Source organism: Dama dama, chromosome 27 (assembly GCF_033118175.1).
Source record: "Dama dama isolate Ldn47 chromosome 27, ASM3311817v1, whole genome shotgun sequence".
Classification (NCBI taxonomy): Eukaryota; Metazoa; Chordata; class Mammalia; order Artiodactyla; family Cervidae; genus Dama; species Dama dama.
Genome location: NC_083707.1, coordinates 61312436 through 61337630, shown reverse-complemented (window position 1 = coordinate 61337630; position 25195 = coordinate 61312436). Strand labels below are relative to the sequence as shown.

Below are 25195 nucleotides of genomic sequence, written 5' to 3'. Positions count from 1 at the left end.
CCCAGACAGGGACGGCTAAGCTTTGGTAATAAAAATCATCTAGATCCTCCTTAGAGGAATTTTCTTTGAGAAAGACTGTGTTCCTGCCAATAACTTTGGATTGTCTGACAAATAATGAACACGAATTTTTTTCTCTAAGGTGATTCCTTAAAGCACCATCTTCTAAGGGAATTGGGAAGGAAAACAAAAACCCAAAAAAAGATTGGAAAAAAGGTCTATTAGGATGAGTACCAGTGGCTTCCTGATCCAGCAGTATTAACAATTTATCATATTTAGAAAATGATTCTCTAGAGGCAGAGTCGGCAGAGAAGTTGGGTGGGACTTAACCCAGGCTCTGCCACTTAAGGAGAACAGAACTTGCCAAAGAAAATGATGTTTCGAGTTTTGTTGTGCCTGATGATGTAAATAAAGGGGTGGTCAGCATTGAACTCATCCTTGTGCTGCAGGATCCGTGACCCTGGCACCTCCATGGAATCCCCACCATCTTCAGTTATTTCTAAGGACACTCTGTGAATTACATTTGAGAGGGCCACTCCCTTCGTCTCTGACATCCCAGAGAAATCAGAGGTATCCTCATTAAAGATGTTTTTCAGCCCTAGGTTTTCCAGACTAGCCTTGGGATCAATCATCTTTTCCACCTTAAATTTTGGAATGGAGAGTTTGACTTTGGCATTAGCCATCGTGCTGGGATTTGTCCACTGCAAGAGCGTCTCTGAGTTGAGTTGTTTTTCGACCTGAAGGACAAAAAAGCAGAGGAAATTATTTTATTTCCAACTGTAAAAGATACTGCTCGATTAAAAGCATACAGTGTCATTGAGGGCCTGATTTGGAAGTACAGATTGTCCATCAAAGACAGAACTGACTCTGCAGTTTTGGCGTGTGATGAGGTTCTCTTAAAAATGGCCACCAAGCCACCTAGCATCATTCTCCTGCACACCTCATGACAATGGTCCCTTTGCCCTGAAATTTATGAGAGCATTTCTTTTTTTTTTTTTTTTTAATTATTTTTTTTTATTATTATTTTTTTTTTTTGGTCATACATTGATATGAATCAGCCATAGATTTACACGTATTCCCCATCCCGATCCCCCCTCCCACCTCCCTCTCCACCCAATTCCTCTGGGTCTTCCCAGTGCACCAGGTCTGAGCACTTGTCTCATGCATCGAGAGCATTTCTTTTAACTATAGAAGAGCTATATAGAGATGAATCCATGGTTTATGATGATGCATGGATAATGGTGAAATAAATATAAAATTAGAAAACTGTTTATGCATTATATTTACTGAAAGCTTATTTTAATTCCTCTACTAGGAAACCTAGAATATTTGTGCCCAAGGAATAGCATCAGATTTAATAAATTAAAACTAAAGTTACCCTTTTTAAAATGAGAATTTGAACTGTCTAGAGTCATTCTTTAAGACCATAGGTGATGAATGCATCCATTTCAGTTGGTTATTTTTAAAATGAGAGATATACAATGATGCATAAAATGATTTAGTCATAAAATTCTTCATTGAGCAAATCTTAAATTGCTCCTTGCCCTTCCAATCTCTGCACTGGCTAGAGGAGAAATGCATGTACAACAGAGAATAATATCTTGACTGTTACTACATGGGGCAATCTGCACTGAAGTTACTCATATGAAACCTATAAAAATCAGGGAGATGACAAGGTCACAAACTGATCACCAGTTTTTTTTCTAATGGGGGAGGGAACCATTGGAATCTCTTGCTAATCTATGATAAGTATTTTTCATGGATACTGTTTCATTTAAGACAAATTATTAAGACCAAAGCTTCCCGGGTGGTGCAGTGGTTAAAGAACCCGCCTGCCAATGCAGGAGATGCAAGAGATGCCAGTTCAATCCCTGGGTCAGGAAGAGCCCCTGGAGAAGAAAATGGCAGCCCACTCTAATATTCCTGCCCAAGAAATCCAATGGACAGAGGAACCTGGTGGACTATAAAAAGGAGAGAGAAGAATGGACAGAAGGAAAATGGAGACAGGAATTATGATTCAGTTCATACAGTGACGGATAAAACATAATGAGAACCAAAGTACCCGGGAGGCTGAGACCAAGCTGGCCCATCTCCCGAGTCAGGGAGTAACTGAGCTGTGGTCCGAAATAAAGAAGTGACTCCTAGGTTCCTCAGAGAACACTACTCGGGGCTCAGACGGTGAAGAATCCGCCTGCAACGCGGGAGACTTGGTTCGATCCCTGGGTAGGGAAGATCCGCTGGAGAAGGACATCCACTCCAGTATTCTTGCCTGGAGAATCCCGTGGACAGAGGAGCCTGGTGAGCCACAGTCTATGGGGTCATAAAGAGTCGGACACGCCTCGGTGGCTACACACAGCGCAGCGCAGCCTGGAGTTCAGAACGCTGAGAATGCAGATGCCGGTCCCCTGGGCTCACACTGCAAGCCTACGCCCCACACACGAGTCTGTGACGGTGGAGCAGTGGCCGAGCCCGCTGTGCCTGCGGCCCCTGGCGAACGCAGCACTCAGCGTTTCTAACTCCTGAGACTGCAGCGAGAACTAGAGGACCAGCGCGCGTGTGAACTTACAGTTCCTGGCACGCTATGGGTACCAAATAAATATTAGCTGTTTTAATACTGAGGAGAAAAACCCCAAAAGAACCCTGAAACCGTTGGAGACCATTGGGCAAGGCTAGCGGGCGCCCTCCGGCAGCCCTGCAAGGCCGCCCACGCGTCTCCTGGCGCCACTGCGCCTGCGCGCTGCATCCCGCCGTGCTCCTCACCTGCTCCAGGCCCGTGGGCCCATCCTCCACGTCCTTGGGTAGCAGGATGAGCATGCTCAGGTGCTTGTTCTGAAAGGGAAGCTCTATGATCTTACAGTTGACACCATCGATGTGGCCCATACAGAACGTGGCCTCCAGATTCATCATCTGCACTGGTTTGGTATCTGTCTGTAAAAGGAGAAGAAATTTGCTCTGCCTGCTTTTCACACACACACACACACACACAGCACATAACTTTGTTCCTAATATAGCTTCAAGTTGTTATGGCTTAAAGCTGCCGCGGGGGATCCACACTGACAGAGATGGTCCTGTCAAGAGTTTATGACTTCCTCTGAAAAGTTCTTCATGTTCTTTATAACTTCAGGAACTATACATAATATGATACTGTATTTGCATATATAAAACTTTAAAAATAAGATAAGATGACTGGAAATACAAGCAAACATTAACTCAGGCTTTGTAGATGCCTGTAATTACAAGATCTTTTAACCATTGCTGGTGGAGCTCACTTGAAAGTCAATTCCAGCGCAAACCCACATATCCATTTACATAGCTTTTCCTCATAAAATGTCTATTATGGAGAAGTCATAATATAGCAGAACAAAATCACGCTGACCAAGTCCTCTGTCTGCCTGTGGTTTTCGTCACCACCCCCCATCCCCTCTTCTTGCTCCGATATGATTAGACACGAGGATCTCGGGTTTCGGTCTCAGATGTGACGTAAACGGATGCCGAGACCTTCAGTGAGTCTCTGTAACCTCCCTGGGTCTCAGTTTCTCTGTCAGCATGAGAACCGGAGCTCTCAGGATGGCCATCCCTCTTGGGGGAAGGTGAGGGGCAAGAATGGGGAGCTGGAGAGGGGAGGGGAGGGGGCTGCATAGCACAGGGCAACTCTGGCTACACTTTTCCTTTAAAATATCTGGAATGAGGCAAAATATAAAGATTTTACAAAGGTGGTTGTTGGTTCATTGGTGTTTGTTATATTATTCTCTATAATTTACTGTACACCTGAAATATTTCCTAATTTTAAAAATTAAGAATGTTTACAAACAATATCATCTCAAAGTCATTTACAGCTCCTATCACACGTCCTTCTCTCCAGGCAGCGCCCCAGGCCTTTTTTCTCTGTGTCCCCATTAATATCTGACCTTGTGTCTCTGCCACAGAGGTGACTCATTTTCTAAAGAAAAATTAATTCATACTAGGGAGTAAAAGATTGATAGTAATTTAGTGCAACTTATTGTCTGGGTTTATACCTCTCATGGGATGTTTGCCTGTTAACTGAATATCTTTGGGGGGAAATTTCAAACATCAAGTCTGCAGAAATAATAGTACAGTGAAGTTTTTATCTGGCATCTTCAACAGTAAGCTGAACCTTACCCAAAACTGTTTTCAAGCAAACTAGACCTTACTTGTTTTACTGTTTCTACATATATCTATTTTAACACTTGTCACAAGTTAGAAATATGCGTGTAAGACTTCCCTGGCGGATAACAATCCACCTGCCAGTGTAGGGGACACGGGTTTGACCCCTGGTCCAGGAAGATCCCACACACCGTGGAGCAACTAAGCCCTCACACTGCATCTCCGGCGCCCACACTCTAGAGCCTGAGAACTACAGCTCCTGAGTCCCTGCGCTGCAGCGACGGGAGCCCGAGTGCCTAGAGCCTGCGCCCCACGGAGAGGAGCCACGCAGTGAGGGGACTGTGCACCCAGAGAAAGCCCTAGGACAGCAACGAAGCCCCAGAACAAGCAAAATACATAAATACATAAATAGCAACGTGTAAATGCCAAAAAAGAGGAAAATACTTTTAAAAAAGAAATTTGTGTGTATGTGACATCCCCCACCCCATCCAGGCTATAGTCAAAGCAGAAACCATGTTTTATACCTTGGTATATCCCAACACAGAATAACTGCTCACTAAACATTTGGTTGTTATTAAATAATTGAAGACTTTGACTCTACATATAACCAGAAATAAAATTATGATTTTTAAAAAAATACTACTTTTGCAATTAACTGTAATTCTTCTATTTCTCAAAGAAGATATAGATCTGTCTAAAAATCTCCATTAATTTAGATAAGTAATATTTTTGGAATTCACAAAAACTGTGATCACCAAAAACTGTCATCTATTTCATTTTTCAGCACTGACTGTGGAAACAAACATCCCATTTTCTAAAATATAAATTAAGACATGTCTCTGAAAATAAGACTAAGTAACAACCATCCCAGAAAATACAGCATATGTGTGTGTGTGTTCACCTTTGTCAGAAGAGGTATTATACTAAACTTTTAATAATATAACTTCATCAATTTAGTCTAGCCCTTTAAAGACATAAAACCAAAGGACATGAGAAAAGTTTTAGTAGCATCACGCGAAAGTTTAGGAGCTGACAAAAGCAACTCAAAGGAAATGTAATAGCCTCTGCATTAAAAAGCAGGGTGTAGCCCCACACAGCCTTGAATAGTGTTTTATTTGATGAACCTCTGAGAGATCAATGGCATTTTAAATCCTTATTAATTCTCTTTCTAGAGTCCAAGACTCCAGGATGGTGATCCCACCTGGCTTTACGATTTAATAACAAGAATAAAGGAATCGCACACATTCTACCTCCTTTTGTAAAAAACACTCAATAACATTTTCTTAAATGTAAAACCACAGACCTGAGCCCAATCAGCATGAGAGTTCGTGGCGCACTCACTCACTATTACAGGATTCTGATGACTTTCTGGGCTCGCCCTGCAGCTAGTATGAGAAGCACCGTTAGCAACATGAACTCAATGGACGTGAGTGTGAGCAAACTCCAGGAGATGGTGAAGGAATGGGAAGACTGGAGCACTGCGGTCCATGGGGTCGCAGAGAGTCAGACGCGGCTGAGCGACTGAACAACAGCAGCTGTAGGCTCTAGGAGAGACCTGAAAACTAGCATCATCACAGGGGCTACGGGGTAAATAAGCTTCCTTCCGCTATAGTGCTGACTGACACACAGTTCTGAGTCTGTGTTCTTATCACAAGCCACATTTCATCAAACAAAACCAAATCACACCATCCTATAAATTTCTGGAGTTTCCCAGGTCCTCTAACTGATCTCAGAAGGAGAACAGTGAGCGGTCCTGCAGAGAGATCTTAGTTCCCTGCCCAGGAATTTTTTTTTTTTTTCATTTATTTTTATTAGTTGGAGGCTAATTACTTTACAATATTGTAGTGGTTTTTGCCATACATTGACATGAATCAGCCATGGATTTACATGTGTTCCCCATCCCGGTCCCCCCTCCCGCCTCCCTCCCCATCCCATCCCTCTGGGTCTTACCAGTGCACCAGCCCTGAGCACTTGTCTCATGCATCCAACCTGGACTGGTGATCTGTTTCACCCTTGATAGTATACTTGTTTCAATGCTATTCTCTCAGAACATCCCACCCTCGCCTGCCCAGGAATTAAACCTGGGTAACCAGTGGCCATAGGACTGGAAAAGGTCAGTTTTCATTCCAATCCCAAAGAAAGGCAGTGCCAAAAAATGCTCAAACTACCGCACGATTGCACTCATCTCATACGCTAGTAAAGTAATGCTCAAAATTCTCCAAGCCAGGCTTCAGCAATATGTGAACCGTGAACTTCCAGATGTTCAAGCTGGATTTAGAAAAGGCAGAGGAACCAGAGATCAAATTGCCAACATCTGCTGGATCATCGAAAAAGCAAGAGAGTTCCAGAAAAACATCTATTTCTGTTTTATTGACTATGCCAAAGCCTTTGATGGTGTGGATCACAATAAACTGTGGAAAATTCTCCAAGAGATGGGAATACCAGACCACCTGACCTGCCTCTTGAGAAACCTATATGCAGGTCAAGAAGCCAACAGTTAGAACTGGACATGGAACAACAGACTGGTTCCAAATAGGAAAAGGAGTACGTCAAAGCTGTATATTGTCACCCTGCTTGTTTAACTTATATGCAGACTACATCGTGAGAAATGCTGGGCTGGAAGAAGCACAAGCTGGAATCAAGATTGCTGGGAGAAATATCAATAACCTCACATATGCAGATGACACCACCCTTATGGCAGAAAGTGAAGAGGAACTAAAAAGCCTCTTGATGAAAGAGAAAGAGGAGAGTGAAAAAGTTGGCTTAAAGCTCAACATTCAGAAAACTAAGATCATGGCATCTGGTCCCATCACTTCATGGGAAATAGATGGGGAGACAGTGGGAACAGTGTCAGACTTTATTTCTGGGGGCTCCAAAATCACTGCAGATGGTGATTGCAGCCATGAAATTAAAAGACACTTACTCCTTGGAAGGAAAGTTATGACCAACCTAGATAGCATATTAAAAAGCAGAGACATTACTTTGCCAACAAAGGTCCACCTAGTTAAGGCTATGGTTTTTCCAGTGGTCATGTATGGATGTGAGAGTTGGACTGTGAAGAAAGCTGAGCGTCGAAAAATTGATGCTTTTGAACTGCAAGGAGATGCAACCAGTCCATCCTAAAGGAGATAAGTCCTGGGTGTTCATTGGAAGGACTGATGCTGAAGCTGAAACTCCAGTACTTTGGCCACCTCATGCGAAGAACTGACTCATTGGAAAAGGCCCTGATGCTGGGAGGGATTGGAGGCAGGAGGAGAAGGGGACGACAGAGGATGAGATGGCTGGATGGCATCATTGACTCAGTAGACATGAGTTTGGGTGAACTCCGGGAGTTGGTGATGGACAGGGAGGCCTGGCGCGCTGCAATTCATGGGGTCGCCAAGAGTCGGACACGGCTGAGTGACTGAACTGAACTGAACTGAACCTGGATGAAAACCAAAAGAGTCCTGGCCACTAGACCACCAGGGACTAGAGGGTAGGAGGAAAGTCGGCCTGGCTCTTGCCCCTGTTTGAAAGCAAGAATGTTTCAAGGAGGCAAAAATTATAAAAATGGGTACAAAGTTTATTATTAGAGACACACTACAACATGTGGGCGAGTAAACAGGAAAACAGCTTGTTTCTCTTCCTTAGAAGCAGAGCAGAGACGCACACCCGGAGAGAAAGGGTATCTATCGGCTGCCTCTCCAATGAGGGGGCGTGCAGTGAGTCAGAAGCTGGGCAGAGACCCCCGGAGACGTCCGGAGCGAGGAGGGTGCAGTGAAGTGATGTAAGTCACTCACGCGCGACGGTACCGCCCCTCCTTCCCCCCCGCCCCGTCTTTGTTTACCTTTGGCCAATTACCTTGTTTCTTTCTCACACCTGACTGGTCCATGGACCTCCCCAAGATGCATGTACAACTTTTCTTCTAAAATGGATCCCACCACAGAGGGCTATGGGTGTTTGGCCACACTTATTATGGGGTGGGGTCCCCTCGCTATTCAACCCCCCAAGAAGCCCCCCTGCACACAGGCAGACAGGGAAGACTTCCTTGACCTCAGGAGTGGGCACCTTATCTCTTTGCTTTAGCAGAGCTCAGCTTTTGCCACTAGCTTTGTCCTTGGGAGTGTCTGGGGGAGAACAAAGGCTCAGTTTTACTCCACGAGACAAACACCAGGCGTCCAGCCCAGATGCCCACTGTCTCCCACCTCATCACAAAACGGTCAGTTTTCCAGTCTCAGGTCTATGACGTCATTATTCACTCAATAGTATTAAAACTATACTTCCCTGCAACGCAGGTTTGTAATTCTTCCCCATAATGACTCCCAGCCCTGGAGATGAGTAAGCTACGCTTTCTCCTTCACGGTCAGCAAGCACCTCAAAGCACTTTCTAAATTAAAATATCAGAACCATGTACTTTACTGCTAACAGGTGAGAAATGAGACCACAGAGGAGCTTGTTAACCTGGAATAAGATTCCCAAATAGTTATGTTTCATGATGATCCAAAGACCTCTGATGTTGTGATTTAGTTTGTTTCTTTTATTTTCCTTTCTTATTAATGGCCCCAAATATCTGTAGCTATTTTCTGGTTGGTGATTTAGATTTAACCACTATGTTATAAGGGCTTCCCTGGTGGCTCAGACGGTAAAGAATCTGCCTGTCATGCAGGAGACCTGAGATCGATCCCTGGGTCAGGAAGATTCCCTGGAGAAGGGAATGAAAACCCACTCCAATATTCTTGCCTGGAGAATCCCATGGACAGAGGAGCCTGGCAAACCTCAGTCCATGGGGTCGCAAAAGAGTTGGTCACAACTGAGAGACTAACCACACACTGTATTTTAAGCTCTGTAAGATATTACTCAGACCCTGAGGACATCCCAGAAAAAGAATGAGAGTCTCTGGATTATGGAGTTTTTTCCTACACTCACCCCCTGGCTGTTGTCTTGGGAAAAGATAACCTTTTGTGCCTTAGTTGTCCTCATTGGAGTGAATTCCCAGGGTCCCGTGCATGGCGGTAATTTTTCAGACCTACAGCTGGGATCCTCTGTCTGCTACATGCAGCCCACATACCTTGTTGATTCTGAAAGGGCATTCTTTGGTTTCTGACTCAGGAAATTTCTTCATCCACTTTCCAACAAAGTAGGCAGCATTAACCACAAGGATTTTGGTCTGGTCATTCACGCTGTTGTCAGCTAAAATGTTCTCAAAGTGGCCTGCAAACAATTTTAGGAAACCACAAATTGCACAGGGTTATTCTTCCAAACCACCTCTGATGTCCACATGCAAGACCACTCACTGGCTAGAGTCACACCTATAATGTGGCTTGGTAGCCCAGCCCACCTCATTTCAAAAGGATCCCTTTCCTCCTTCCATCCCGCCACACCCAGCCTTTCTGAAGAGCCCTGGGGAGGAGGGTGGCGGGGAGCAGGGGAAGGAGGAGGAAAGCGCAGCCACTGCCGTGGTGTCTAGTCCGCACTGAGGAAGACTCCCTGTTAAGTCCCGTGCCCAAGACGATGCATGAGCAGTGGGGAATTCAGGACTCAAAGCCAGTTCTTTGTGACTCCAAAGCCTGTGCGCATGGAGAAAAATGCCAGAAACCTTCTTTTCCACCCAGCCCTGCGCTCAGTACCGGCTCATGTCTCATCTCACTTCCCTCACGATGATCCTGGAGGGCAAAGGGCATCATCCCCATTTCACAGTTGAGGACACTGAGGCTGGGAGAGGCCAGGTGGCTCTCCGGGTTCACTCAGCTGCCAAGCACGTTTGATGCCCGGACAAAGCTCTCCTTTTTACCTCGAAGCTCCCACCCCTCCTCCTCAAATTGCCCTGTTGCCAGTGTGTCTGCACCCAGGGCAGCTACAATCACCACAATGGGCTCCATAACAACTGTAACTACCATGCAGCTCAAACCCTCAACAGCCAAAACAGTTCGATGGTGACAAACCCTTAATAAAGTCTTCGCTTTTGAAAAGCATTGACGTTTTTTGCAAAGGATTTTTCTTTGCCCTAATCTCTGAGATCTTCACACCACGGCTCAGACCCCCTCCCAGGCTGTGGCCAGGTGTGCAGGGACCGGCAGGGGTTTCATCGCCATCTTAAAATTGTCAACGCAGGTTTTAACCAAGGGCCCTGGGTTCTCATTTTGCACTGGGACCTGCACATTTTGTAACCCATCCTGCCAGTTCTAGGTGATGAGCTGACTACGTAACAGCATCACTGAAGAAGGAGGGAGCTAGTTAATGGTGGGGTGTGTGTGTTAGTCACTCAGTCCTGTCCGACTTTTCACGATCCCATGGACTGTAGCCCACCAGGCTCCCCCTCTGTCCATGGGATTTCCCAGGAAAGAATACTGGAGTGAGAAGCCGTTTCCTTCTCCAGGGTATCTTCCTGACCTAGAGATCGAACCAGTGTCTCCTGTACTGCAGGCAGATTCTTTACTGACTAAGCCACCACAGAAGCCCAAATGATCAAGTATGTTAACTTAAACCTCAAGCTTCTGATTTCAAATTCAGAAGTCTTTTCACTTAACTACCTTCTCCAGTAAAAAATTCAAGCTTATGAAGATTTTTAAATGGAGGCCGCTGGAGAGAAATGCAACTTGTTAACAAGTTTAAAAGCAAAACTGTTACACAGTAAATCAAATGGGAGCTCTTCTTCATATATGCATCTTTCTTTACATACGAAGTCAAAGAAAGTTCATTTCAATGACAAATATATATCGATGTACACATTTGTGTGTGGGCATACTACGGGCTTTCCAGATGACTCAGTGGTCAGAAACCCACCTACAGATGCAGGAGACGTGGGTTCAATCCCTGGGATGGAAAGGTCCCCTGGAGGAGAAAATGGCAAGCTACTCCAATATTCTTGCCTGGAAAATCCCATGGACAGAAGCTATAGTCCTGGTGGGCTACAGTTCATGGGGTCACAAAAGAGTCAGACACAACTTAGCAACTGAACAACAAGTACGTATCAACAAGAGTCGGACACAACTGAAGTGACTTAGCACACACACAGCCACGTGAACCTAAGTTAGACAATATATGCTCCACTGATACAGTAAACTGAGACTCCATATCCAAGTCCCTCCGTTAATAATGGCAGTGTCTGGGTTTCAGTCTAGGTTTGAATGACTCCCAGCCCACGTCCTCCCCGCGGCTGAGCCTGTGGTTACAGCAGCGGCCCCATCACTCCTGCCACCTCACCGCGGCGAGTCTCTGCTGCGGAAACACGTCCCTCCCCAGACTCCGGGGAGCGCAGAGCACCCGAAAAACCCATGAGGTGCTGTGTCCCCCGCAGATCTCTCCTTGTACAAATACAAATATGTCCCCAGGAAGGGGGACGTGAACACCGATTTGCACCCAAAATCATCTTAGCTCGATTCCTTTCTAGCAAGGAAGACAACGCACAGAGAATTTTCATGGAGGGAGGAGCCAAGAAAGGGAGAGGCCTCAGGGAAGCGCTGAGCAAGAGGCAGGACCTGTGCCGCGCAAGAGGCCCGGGACCTGGGCTGCCTAGAGCAGCGACCGGGATGGAGGCTTGAGACAAGGTTGCACCGCGGTGGTCTGTCTTGTTCCACTTTTTCGACAGTCTTTTTGACAACCTAAGGCCTTCCGTCCTTTTTTCCTTAATGAACTTGTAGAATTCTGAGCTGAAAGCAGCTTCGAGGATAATCAGTTTGCAGTCCAGGCCCTTCATTTCCTGATTGAAAAACCAGTCTCAGAAACCGCCCCGAGCTGTCCTTTGTTAGAGGCACAGCCGGGGCTCCAGGAGGGCTTGTGGCAGCCTGTCCCGGAGCACGACAAGGCAGACTAAAACCGAAGCATCTGGAATTCCAGCCAACTCGTGACCTGAGGCAGGAGACGCCCAGAAACCCACATGGCTGAAACGGCTTGGTGTACAAGAATTCAGCTCGTGCACTAAAAACATTCAAAGGACCCTCCAGATGTTCAATTTTATACTTAACAGACTCATGAGAAGACACAGTCGATTTCCTTAGAGATTTATAGCAGAATAAGTAAAGGATACTTGCCATCTGTGAGTTCCTTAATCGAGCTGTTGATCTGACCTTTTGTTTCTTCCAATTTATCTTTGAAATCAACGGTCTCCATCTCTTTTGCATAGGGTCTCTTGGTGGAGCTGATGAACTCCTAAAAAACATCCAATTCATAAAATCACAAAGTCCTTAAAGTCTGTAGTCAAACCATTGTGTTCTTACACAATTCTAGCACAAGGACTTCTAAATGTCTATTACTATGGAGACACTTTCAAAATCTGTAACACAATATAAATTGAAACTTCGCATAAAAATCAATGAATTTTCTTTGCATTGCTTCATTTGTTCAATTCTAAGACAATACAATTATTAAATGCCTCCATCAATTTCTTTCTTTGGGAGAGAAAAGAAATATTATGCTAAAGACACACAACAATTATATGAATTCCAATTTCAGAAATGCAAAAATGTAAATTTATGTATGTATGTTTTAGAATGGAAGAAATGCACAGAAAAGAGAACTCTATGAGAAGAAGGATCTAACCCACACTGAAATAAAGATTTTAAAGATGCTTGCTACTCATAGTCTGGTCCAAGGACCAAGATGGGCAGCATCACCTGGGACCTTGTTAAAAATGCAGAATCTCAGGACTTCCCTGGTGTTCCAGCAGCTTAGACTCCATGCTCCCAATGCAGGGGATCTGGGTTCAATCCCTGGTCAGGGAACTAGACTGCATATGCAGCAACTAAGGCCCAGTGCAGCCAAATAAATAAAAAAATATTTAGGAAAAAGTGCAGAATCTCAGGCCCCACCCTAGACCTACTGAATCAGAATCTGAATTTTTAAGAAGATTCCCAGATGACTCACCTGCGCATTAAAGTTCGAAACAGTACTGCAAAGAACAGAGCAGTGTTTCTAATTAAAATGCTTGTTAAAAATGCAAAAGCATAAATCCCGTCCCTGGAGATCTTGATTCAAGTGACCCAAAGCCAAGGATACACATTTTCAGCACCAGGTAGTTGCGATGCAATTGGCCTTCCACAGACCACACCTGTTTCTACTGTTGCTAGTAAATCTGTGGATGACATACAACCCGCAGAAGCAATGGAAAGTACCCTTTTAAAAAATTGCTTGCAACTCCTGGTTTGAAATAATTCGAAATGTTGAATGGAAGTTCAACCAAACTAAACACAGATTGATTAAATACCATGTCACTTCACTTCTGAGTACAGGACTCCCTGGATTTTTTTTCAGAGCAGTCAGAGCCTTAGCCAATTGGATTCTGTTCATTGCAACCCAAACTTGGGACTAAGTTACCATTTACTCACAGAGCTTAGAACATTCCAGAGACCGTGCAAGAGGAAGGGCCTCCACTGTCTTCACTGCCAGCAACAAAATGTGTTTAAGCATCCTTAAGGACCACCTAGGGAGTTTTTTTTAAATGTTTTTCATACTTGGGCTCACATCTTAGTATTTCTTTAATTCCCCCAGGTTATTGTTGGAAGAAGGGCTGTGTGTGTGTGTGTGTGTGTTTAAGCAATAAAAACAAACTCACAACAGTATCTAGTGATCTACGTCCCCAAAAGATCCTTGCCAGAAAAGCAAACACTTATTTGAAGATAGTAAAACTAGGGCAAAATATTTAGTTAAATATTTTTATTTACCAGTTGGTAGTCCACCTTTTAGATTTGGAAAGCTTGAAATTCTGACCATCCAAACACAAACTGAACTCGATATTACTAAAGTAGAGAATGAACATCTCTGTAGTTGAGGAAGTTGGCTACGTGTTTCAAGTGCAGATTTTTAAAATATTATGATACACTCTGGATCAAATTTAAGGATATTTCAGTGTTCTTTATATGATTCCTTCAAAAAACAGCTAAAATTACCACCACTGCCTTGTATGGATACCCACCTGACCAGCCTGGTAAAACAAACAAAACTAGTCCGTGACTGATGAAAACTGTCAATTCACACAATTATTATTTTTCTTACTGATTTTGGGAAACATCAGAAGAACACTGTGTGCATGAACAAGCAAGCTAAAGAACTCAAAATCTTTTCCCAGGTCACCTGCCCTTATGCTTAAGGAGAAAGAGGTTTAAATTACGGGCTGTCTTACATCTATAGAGACGCATTTGTTAAGAGAGTTAGTAACCCCATTTTCCACCTCTCTCAGTGAGGAAGCTAAGAGAAAGGGTGGGGTTTATGGGTGTTTAAGAGGGAAAAGGAAGCTCATGGCTCCTCTGTATTTTAAGTTAAAATATGTGACTGCGATTCCCACTGTATTCAACCTCTCCCCTGGGATTAATTTATTTTAAATAAACCATAAATGAGCATCCTAGGAAAAGCTGTCGGTCTAACCATGAGAAAATGTCACCCCTGGTAAACAGCTGAACCTTGCTAATTGCGTTGAGTCACTTACTGTAGAAAGATTCAGAGATTTTTCTACGTAGAGCCGTTTGATTAATTTCAGGGAGTAAAAGGAACTCAGCTTGTTGACATCGGATGTTACTGTTTGAAATCCAAAGGGCACATCTTTGACATTTTCAAAATGAAGGACCTGTGAAGAAAAAAAATCCCCATTACTCAGGAAGCGCTTCCTGCCCCCATGGCAGTGGACACAGGGCGACGATCAGCCTCCTGGGGACGGGGCCTGACCACCTGACACAGAGACCACGGTGCTCTGTGGTTCCCAGAGAGCAAGGCTTCTCAACCTCAGCGCTGCTGGCGGTTCAGACGGGCTAATTCTAGGGGGAGGGGTGCAGGGGGCAGTGCTGGGCATTCCGACCCCCTGGATGCCAGTAGCACGCCTTCTTCCACTTGTGGCAGCAGAAGTGTCCCGGTCACCAGAGAATGTCCCTGAGAGGGTGAGGGAGGGAAGGGGCAGACCGTCCCCAGCTGAGAAACACCGGCATAAAGGTACTCATCTCTTGGTTTAACTATAAGGAAAATTTGCCCTTTCTTCAGAAGGATGCCTCTATGCTTTTTTCCAAACTTGGAAAAGGTGGAAGTAGGTTAAAATTTATACCCAATTCAGAGACAAGAAGAGAGAAATTAATGCCAAGAGACAATCACTAGGCAGGTATCAGATTTCGGGATACAGGTATCTCCAGAGTTCCTTCAGTGTCCTAACTAGTGCCAAATGAGCTGATGGCGTCATTTAAGGTAGGCAGCTCCATGCCATCTATGGCCTACGGTTTTGTAGTCCTGCCTTTCATCCTAGCCTGTACCTACTAGAAATGTCTTGCCCAACTCTCAGAACTTCACTTTCTGCTCTGCAAAATGGACTGACAACACCTAGTTGTCTAAATTGCCATGAGGATTACAGATACTATCTGTAAAACACCTAAAATATCATATGGATTCAAAATGTTAATAATTATTCTTATAGTAATAAGCCACTTAAAACCAGGATGCTATTTTCAGGCAGGCTTAAAACCTTTTATTTTATTCCTAACTTTTTTGTTCCAACCAACAGCCCAGCATCATCTCCGCTCCACAGCGCCTAAAACACGACGTGAGGATAACATCTCCCCTTCCTAACCCATAATAACCGAGCCCGGATGCCACACCTCAGGTGACATCACTTACAGGCACACTGCACCCATGAGGCACACAGCCTCAGTCCTGCAGGGTCAGATTGGCTGGCCCACAGTGCTACATTACTGTCACACCTATTGACAGGCAAACAGACCAGAAAGTTAAAGAGCCCAAGTAACCACTGTAGGAGAACAACAGCATGCACAGAAAAGGCCCTTACCGTTACTGAGGAGCAGGCGCAGGACCAGAAAGGCTCTTTTCTGTCTCTTCTCTAATGGCAGGTGAGGAATGAGGAAAGGGAGATGGGGTAGGGATGGTGCAGCGGGAGAAAGATGGATGAAAAGATGAAGCTCCTCTCCCCACAAAAAAAGTTTCCTTTTCAAGTCCCACTCAATTTCAAGTGTAAATTCTCCATTGAAATAAGCATGGATATACTCTATCTATCCAGTAGGGATATAGAATAGGGCAGAATATACTATAGAGTAGAATACTGCGGAGCCTGCATCTTAATATAAAGCATGATGCTATAAGTAAATTCTGTGCGTAAGACAGAGGGTGTAGATATACACTCTTCCCGGTTGGGGTATCTGCAGCGAAACATTAACAAACATCATCTTGATTGACACTTACATTCTAACAGGTAAAAAGATGTCACATGACTTGTCAAAGGCCACTTGTTAGTGGAAATGCTTTTGATTGTCTAGTTAATCCCTGGGTTCTCCCCACTTCATGGTGCCTGTTCTAAATGTGGGTTGCAGGCCAGATAAGCGAGCTTTCACATTTAAAAAGTAAACTGAGAGAGTGCTGGAAATGGCAAAATACTCAACCCTGAGCAAATCTGACCACAGAACCCCACTGCCTTTCCCCAGGTACCACCTGTGCATTTTTATTACTCTTTTCCACTCAAAGCAGAGGCAAGCTGTGGGCCTTACCTGTCCAATTTCATCTGCTGTGTCCCCTTTGGCACCGACTTGAGCAAGTGACAGAGAGGTGGACAGACAGATGGGAGAGAAGAGGATGTTGTCTGCTGGCTCCTTTTCACACAGCTGTTTGTATAGGTCAACTGCAAAGGCCGAATTCGCCAGTCGCAGGGCCTCCATTGTGGGCCTGGGACAAAGAACAAGAGAGAGGTTATTTATAAAGCATCTTTCAAGTGTCCTCAACTGCATCCAGCCAACCCAGTAAGAATCGTAGTCAAAGTCACGGACTAGGGTAGAAGAGAGGCAGGAACTTCCTATAAGTGCAAATCTAAAGCCAGCGGTGAAGAAACTCCTCCACGTCCTGAGGTCTGAGTGTCCAGACGTGAGGTCCTCTCTCTGGACAGCTCTGCCCCGAACCTCCAAATTCAGGCCCACTCGGCTACAAAGGCCACTGTCAGGAGTGGGATTAGTTTAACTAATTAGATTAACTGTCAGTGGGGATGCCTCTTCTCTGCATGTGGTCAGGACAATCATCAACACTGATGAAAATCAGTTGGTTATTTATCTATACTGTTTCAATTAGGATTTAGGTTAAACCATCAAAAACAGTCAAGTCACAGCAGTTCTGTGTGATTCCAGTTAAAGAGAGAGAGGGCAGCTTCAGCTAAAAATATGGAGCCCAGGGCTCAGTGGTAAAGAATCAGCCTGCAATGCAGGAGACCCAGGTTCAATCCCTGGGTTGGGAAGATCCCCTGGAGAAGGGCATGGCAACCCACTCCAGTGTCCTTGCCTGGAGAATCCCATGGACAGAGGAGCCCAATGGGCTACAGTCCATGGGGTCCAAGAAGAGTCAGACATGACTGAGCGACTAAACAAGAACAACACAAGGGAAACAGCAGCAGCGGGGCTCCTCTGGTCCTGCCTGAGAACCCGTTACTCTGAAGCAGAGGCTCTCCAGGGGAGTCTACAGATCCCCTGGCGGCCCGAAGATCCTTTCAGCGGGTCCATGAGGTTGGAACTATTGTCATAGTAGTACTTAGACATCATCTTCCTTTCACTCTTACTCTCTCAAAAATACACAGTGGAGTTTTCCAGAGACTATGGTGGTGGTGGTGGTTTAGTCACTCAGTCGTCTATGAAACCAAATGTTAAAGAGATTTGCAGAAATGAAAAATGATGTTATTCTTCTCTTTGTATTATTTCACTTTAGAAAACAGTTATTTTTCATAAAAGTATGTTACCCATGTTACTATGTAATGCTTACAATATTGTTATTTTTAATGAGCTAATAAATATTTCAAAAACTTTTCAGCTTTAATTTCTAACTTAATACCAATAGATACAACCAACATTAAAAAAAAAGAACAACTCTTTGGGATTCTCAGTTATTTTTAAGAGTGTAAAGGGGTCTGGAGGTTAACAAGTTTGACGACTGCTCTGCTAATGAAAGGTCCGCCTATCTGTCCAGTCCTAGGGCAGCAGATGTTGACTGATGAAGCCTGAAGGCTCCTGGGTAAATCCAGCAGTCAGGGCACAGTCCTTTCTAGAAGCAAAGCTGAGCTGCATGAACCCCTCAGCTCTGCCCGACCCCAGGATAGCATATAAGGGGCAGCATTACCCCTGGATGACCACCCCACGGATCAGGGTTGGAAGCATCCCCCCAAGGCACTCAAGCACTGTGCAGCCGTGTGTTCAGACAGCAAGAGTGAACACGACGCGGAAGGTCCTCGGGTAGGAAGTCCCCGGCCTCGGCCGAAGCATCAACACTCAAGACAGAGGGCTCTGTCAGTCAGGAGCCAAGGATGCCTTAGAGTCAAACGCACGAACAGGATCTCAACTTTGCACCTCACCCCTGAACAGAAATTCAAAACGCCAAGACGAGACGCTAAGATCAAGGAACGTGTCCCTGGTCTTCAAACAGTTCTTCAGAATTCTCCCTTTTATGAGACATGTGGCTTATGTGTAGGACAGACTTTAAAAGATCATAATAAATCTCAGTCACAAGTTTATTAGCAAAAAAAAAAAAGAAAAACAACTTTTCTGTTGCCCCATTCAAGCTCACTGATCTTTTCCAGTGACTGCTTTCTCCCATGTCCAATAAGTACAGCCAAGTGACCCCAGCATTTTCATTATGAACCTGTGATCCAGTGAGTAAGAGTCCAAGCTCCCAGTGCAGGGGACCCGGGCTTGATCTCTGGTCAGGGAACTAGATCCCACATGTTGCACGTAAAACCAACCACAGCCAAATAAATAAATAAAAACAGACATTAAAAACATTTTTTTTTAAAAAAGGTAACCTGAAGTCAGGCCAGGGATCTTACACTTCTTGAAGGCCTAGTACCTTTCTCTGTCTCCTCTGGGGAGGGCGGGGGCTGTGACAGGAGAGTGAACTCTCAGGGGAAGGAGACCCCCATGAGGAGGGCAGAAGGCAGGGAGACACACAGAAGCACGTGTCCCTCTCAGGGAGATTAAAAGGTCTGGAATCCCCAAGAAACTTTCAGGACAAGAAGTCTGGCTTTCTCCAGCAGTGACTTTAACAATAATACTGCACTTATCTATGAGTAAAATTCAACAGGAGATATTTATCTACCAAATAGAAAAGGCTAAATGAGCTATTTCTTCACCCAGTAGAGAAACCTAAACCCAAATGCCTGCAAACTTCTCAAAGTTTCAACAGCTGAAGCCCTAACCACACTAATAACAATACAAAAACACAACAACTACTTGTGTTTGTTGTTTTAACAAACACAAGTAGTTCTTCCAGGCATGTATTTCCAACCAGCTAAGAGGAGAAACTGGAATAATTTTGCATCATTTATAACAAACTTTAAAGCTTGACGTCTTTTGTGTGTTTAAAGCCTTGGAGTAATCTGCTGAGGAAGTTTGACTGCAAACATCTAAATGTGGATCCCACAAGTGGATCAAAGGGTGAGGATGGAAGCATCTTTCATTCATTAATTACAACATTCTGAGATCTGTTTCGTCTGAATGGGTCTACGTGAATACAAGATCATGGTGGCTTTAAGCACAGTTAATTACACAACATAGTTAACACTGTGTTGCAATCCAAGCTTAGATTCAGTCCCTGTTGGAGAATGTAGATCAGGACACACTTAACATCTAAGTTGGCCATAGAGACAAGTAATCAGTCAAATGTTGCCTGGTAAATCTGATCAGTTGCTTGGTAATTAGCTCCAAGTGGTCTAAAAACACTGTAAAGCTTTCTGGTCTGAGATAGTTCAAGGGAAGAATTCGGCCACAGACAATTGCTACCTCTTTGTGCTGCAAATTGAAGCATTTCAACAAATCATGGCAACTTTAGCAAAGCATGCACAAGAAAATGGGTCAGGTTCCTAAGCAGACCATTTTGCATGAGCAAATCCTATAAAAATTAGAACTTCCACATGGCCCAGCAATCACATTACTGGGCATATACCCTGAGAAAACCATAATTCAAAAACAGACACGTACTCCAATGTCCGTTGCAGCACTATTTGTTAATACAATAGCCAGGACGTGGAAGCAACCTAAGAGTCCATCAACAGGTGAATGGGTAAAGAAGATGTGGTACATATATACAATGGAATATTACTCAGCCATAAAAAGGAACAAAACTGAATCATTTGTAGAGATGTGGATGGACCCTGAGTCTGTCATACAGAGTGAAGTAAGTCAGCAAGAGAAAAACAAGTATCGTACATTAACACATGTGTGTGAAATCATGTATGATGAAATCTAGATTCATCTGGTACAAATGAATCTAGTTCCAGGCAGAAATAGAGATGCAGACATAGAGAACAAATATGTGGACACACTGCGGGGTGTTGGGAGCAGGCAGGATGAGATTAAGGGAGATTAAGTTTGACATAAACACACTACCATAGATAAAATAGATGGTGTGAGAACCTGCTGAATCATACTGGGAGCTCAGCCTGGGGCTCTGTGGGATCCAGAGGGCTGGGATGGGGGGAGAGGGATGGGAGGGAAGCCCAAGAGGGAGGCGATGTGTGTATCCAAATAGCAGATTCGCGTCATAGCATAGCAGAAATTTACATAACTTTGTAAAGCAATTATACTCTAGTAAAAAAAAAAAATAATAATAAGGATACAAGAACCAAGATTAGCAATTCCTATACGGTAAATTTACATATCGAATGACCTGGTCAGAGTGCTAAAGCTGCAGAGTCTTCATTTTGTTATTCCATTATTACAGAGATAATGTCTTTCATTTTCATGAAAACCTAATGATTAGAACAAGTAAGGAGATTTTCATTTACAGCTTCAACATGGAAGACAGTACATCCTTTAGTGTCTTCCTAAGTTTAAAGTGTCATCCTAAAGTTTAAAAGACATTTTTATTTTAATCAGAGAAATGTGAGAGAGAAGTTAAAGTAGTAATACAAATACAATAAACAACAAAAAGTTCTATGAATTTCATTGTAAAGTTGCCATTTTGTTTTTATTATTTGCAATACGTCCTAAAGTCATAAACCTTTAAAGGCAGACAAGATCCTGGCCCCACCTCTTCATTTTAAAGGTGAGGGAAGGGAGGGACACAGAGATAAAGCGATTCTCCCAGGCCACCCACGCGGGGAGTGAGAGTGGTCAAACCAGACCCAGCACTTATGTCTTCTCTGCTCCTGGTTCCTGACCACACCTATCACCTTCCTTCTCAGTAATTGTCTTTGCTGACATTTGCTCCCTCAGGAGCCTTTAGAGTTCCAAAAACCCTCCATGTCTTGGATTACCCCTTTAGAGACATCAAGATACCTTACATGTTTTCTTCTTTTTTTTTTTAACTTACATGATTTCTTTCTTTTCAATCAAAACAAAACTTTTCCCTCCCTGATTTTCCTACTGGAAGAAACTCTTGTTCTCTACCATTAGTGTTGCAAACTATCAATATTACACTGCTTTCATTTAATAAGTATCGACTGAGCATCTAACAGTGTGTGTCGGCACCACCCTAGACATGAACAAATCAGGTTTCCGCCTCCAAAGAGCTGACACCTAATGGCATGATATGTCTTAGGCACGATGGGTGTTTTGACGGAGGGCACAAGTTATCCTGCAGCTCTTAGGCGAGACAGTGCACTCCTAGTAGAAATCTCAGCGAGGACTCCTCAGAGACAGTGACATCTGATAAGGCACACTAAAGGGGGGTCCTAAAGAACAAAGAGGAGTGAGCCATGCACCAGGCGGATGAGAGAGAACTGAGCATTCAGAGACAGGAATGAATGGAGTCCTGAATGAATGGAGAGGCCTGTGGTTGGGTGTGAGGACAGGCAGGGAACTCACTTCTCCAGACTCACAGCTGCTCCTCGGCCCCTGCACGATTTCTAACACTTCTAATGCATATAAGCCAATATTCCCCCAGACTTTTCATCTGTAGACAATCTGGGTGAGATAACGGTCCTTTGGTGGAGACAGTCTTTAGGCAACGCCTTAAGAAATTTCGCCTATTGCAACAACTATAAAGGAAGGTCTAGAAACACAGTATCAGGACTTCCCTGGTGGTCCAGTGGTTAAGACTCTGAGCTCCCAATGCAGGGGCACAGGTTCAATCCCTGGGCGGGGAACTAAGATCCCACATCCGCACAGTGTGGCTAAAAAATACATAAAAAATAAAAACATGGTCTCTGCTGTTTGCTTTCCAACCTCACAAGGAAAAAAGTCAGAGCGAGATTAAGAAAACAGGAGATCTCACAGCTTCTTCCATGTGAAAGAATAGCGTGAGTCTGAATGAAATGAGTAAGTAACCTGAAAAGCGCTTTGTTAGCGGGAAAGAACAACGTGACTCTCAGTGGTAAGGTTGAATACTTGATTTCGGATGGAGAGGAGCCTCTGCTTCTCGCAGATATCCTGAACCATCACATTTGCTCCCACCTGTTTAGAAGCCTGATCTTTACCGCAGAGCCATCTGTCTGCTGACTAACCATAAACTAGGGCCAGACTCGCCACATCAGAACGACCAAGACTGCCGAGACTCCACACCCTCAAACAGAACCCGCAAACCAGAGGGACTGAAATGGCAGAACTCAGGTGCTAGGAAGCAAAAGTATAAACTTGCCAACTCATATGGAGAATCCTTTCTTCAGACAAGCTTCCATCTCTACGCCCACCCAGGAACCTATTAAACGCTTACGTATACTGGTGGGACTAAGGTTTGGATGCACCCAGTTCTGTTCAAATCCTCTTCAGTGATGTAGGGGTGACAGAGCTGTTAAGAAAATTCCTGGTGGGACTTCGCTGGCGGTCCAGTGGTTAAGACTCTGCACTTCCAATACAGGGGCCATGGGTTCAATCCCTGCTCTAAAAACGAAAATCCCACATGCCGAAGGGCGTGGCCAAAAGAATGAAAAGAAAATTCATGGTGACCTGGAAAAGACCACGATCTGTGAGTCTGACGGCTTGGATTCCACTTCGTCCTGCCCTGTGTCAGCTGAGGGACTCGCAAGACAGGGGACGGGGACCTGAAGGATGTATCAGACCCCCAGGTCTGCTCATCTGAGCCTGGCCTGATTAGGAGCCTGCAGAACAGCCTGGCCTGTTAACGGCTCTTTAGTGCGACAGGCTTAAAGAAAGCCATCAACACAGTCGCTTCCCTGAGGAAGAAACTATGAGCCAACCTGTTCAAAAGGTCGCCCAAGAACACACGCTGGAAATAGGAGATTCGCTTCAAGTATCTTGAAACCCAGATGGGGAGAGAGACTACTTCCAGGCCGGAAGAACGCAGGTGCAAATAAACGGACAGAAACTGGATGCTTTAAAAGGCGCAGAAGAGCGATTCCGAAGTCTGAACCTCACAGCTCAGCGCCAGCCAGGAAGGCGGCCAGACGCTCCTGCGCGTCTCCGCTTCCTCAGGTTAGGGCCCACACCCTCTTTGGAACCTGCGCCGCAAAACATTCTGAGCTCCAAGGCAGGGCTGAAAACGTCCTCAGAAATAATTCTCCCCCGCAAATCACTCTTTCCCGCCCGCTCCCCTCCCCATATACACCAAAACCTCCCGGCTGTGCCGTTTCGGCATATTCTGACCTTGTACATGGCATGCCTGGCTCCCAAAGGACCGGGAGCGGCAAACGCTGCCCTTGCAGAGGTGATGGCCACGCGCAGCCGACAGCCCACCGGCGAAAAGACGCGGTTCTGCCCACTCTGCACCATCGCAAATCATCTCAAAGAGCTTTTCTTTTAAAACTTGTCCAAAGCAGGGACACCACCAAGCGCTGCTACCTGCGCTTTGCTTACCTGAAGTTACAGCGGTCCAGGGAAACGCACGGTCGGGAAAAGGAAAACCGGGTGCAGACAGACCTGGACGTGCGAGCAGCTCAGCGGGGCAGGAGCCGCTCACCCGAGCGCGCCCGCGGCCACGCCCACCGGGTCCGCCACGCCCACTGGGGCCCGCCCATCGGAGCCCCGAAGTGCCCGGGGCCACGCCCACCGGGCCCGCCCCGCCCATCGGGCGCCGTCCCTCCCACTTCTGCGCCTGCTCTTCTGGCTCCCGCCTCTTGGCAGCTTGTCCACGATTGAAAAGAATGATTCAGACTGAAGTTGCTGTTGTCTGCACAGCTTCTGAAGGCCTCCAGCGTGCCCAGGCAGGACGGGACTGTCGGTGGATCCTACCTGAGGCTGAAAACATGCACGCACATAGAAGGGCAACCCTAGCAGGCCACGCGGGGCCGGAAGGTGACATATCACATAAAGTAGAAGGAATATGTGATGGTCTTGATAATTCATGCTCTTCACATATGGTGGTGCCACAGAAAGTACTCTCACCTCCATAGCTCATTCTGCTCGATGCCAGAAAAGAGAAAAGTGATCACACACAAAAAAGAATCTATGAATACATTCTACTCAGCAAAATATGTAATGCCAGATTGACGGGAGAAATTGTTGACTGGCCTCCCAATGAAATATGGCGATTAGGATTACCCAGCTTTGCTCGAAAATCTCTTTGTGTTTTCCAGAGTTTTCTTGCTTTCCAGCAGCTCCTTCTTTTGCTGAGAGCTAGGCTTCCCTGGTGGCTCAGACGGTAAAGTGTCTGCCTACAATGCGGGAGACCCAGGTTCGATCCCTGGGTCGGGAAGATCCCTTGGAGAAGGAAATGGCAACCCACTCCAGTATTCTTGCCTGGAAAATCCCATGGACAGAGGATCCTGGTAGGCTACAGTCCAGGGGGTCCCAAAGAGTTGGACACGACTGAGCGACTTCACTCACTGACTCCCTTCCTAACTGAATCTGTTCTCAGGAAAGGACCTAAATCTGAGCCAATTACTTATCTGCTGTGCTCATTTGATGTTCTCTGTTGTTCATCTACCACGTTGTCTCATAATCATCTATTTTATTGTATGATCTCCTCTATCTCACTATGAGAATCTTGAAGTAAGGACCAAGCCTCGTTCATTTTTGTAATGCCAACACTTGATATGGTCTTGATAGATGTACAGTCAACTAATGCTTGTTGGCTATATGAATGAGAGTGACTAAGAGTGACTAATAGCTTCCCTTCTCCCCATGCCCTGGGTGTTTTATTATGAACCAGGTCAAAGTCATAAACTAAATGAGTTGAACTCTGAAAGTAGAATTTCAGGCATCAGGGAAACTAGTAGAGGCAAGAAGGTCATAAGAGAGTGATATTG

General features: G+C 45.0%; 1 protein-coding gene across 1 annotated transcript; it reads right to left on the bottom strand.

The window, feature by feature from the left end:
* Positions 1 to 200: 200 nt before the first annotated feature.
* Positions 201 to 23903, bottom strand: SERPINB5 (serpin family B member 5). Its single transcript, XM_061130853.1, has 7 exons — positions 23805 to 23903; positions 16572 to 16746; positions 14522 to 14659; positions 12132 to 12249; positions 9170 to 9312; positions 2758 to 2925; positions 201 to 734 (listed from the first exon to the last, which is right to left on the bottom strand). Exons 2-7 carry the CDS (start codon positions 16737 to 16739, stop codon positions 342 to 344), a joined length of 1128 nt encoding a protein of 375 aa, XP_060986836.1. The 5' UTR covers positions 16740 to 16746; positions 23805 to 23903; the 3' UTR covers positions 201 to 341.
* Positions 23904 to 25195: the final 1292 nt, after the last annotated feature.

Excerpts from the sequence above, each read along its gene's own strand:
- SERPINB5 (XM_061130853.1), bottom strand. The coding sequence starts at position 16,739 with ATGGAGGCCCTGCGACTGGCGAATTCGGCCTTTGCAGTTGACCTATAC. Across the intron at positions 9,313-12,131 it reads GATTAAGGAACTCACAGATG|GCCACTTTGAGAACATTTTA; the intron begins GCAAGTATCCTT and ends AATTGTTTGCAG. Across the intron at positions 2,926-9,169 it reads GCCCTTTCAGAATCAACAAG|ACAGATACCAAACCAGTGCA; the intron begins GTATGTGGGCTG and ends CTCCTTTTACAG.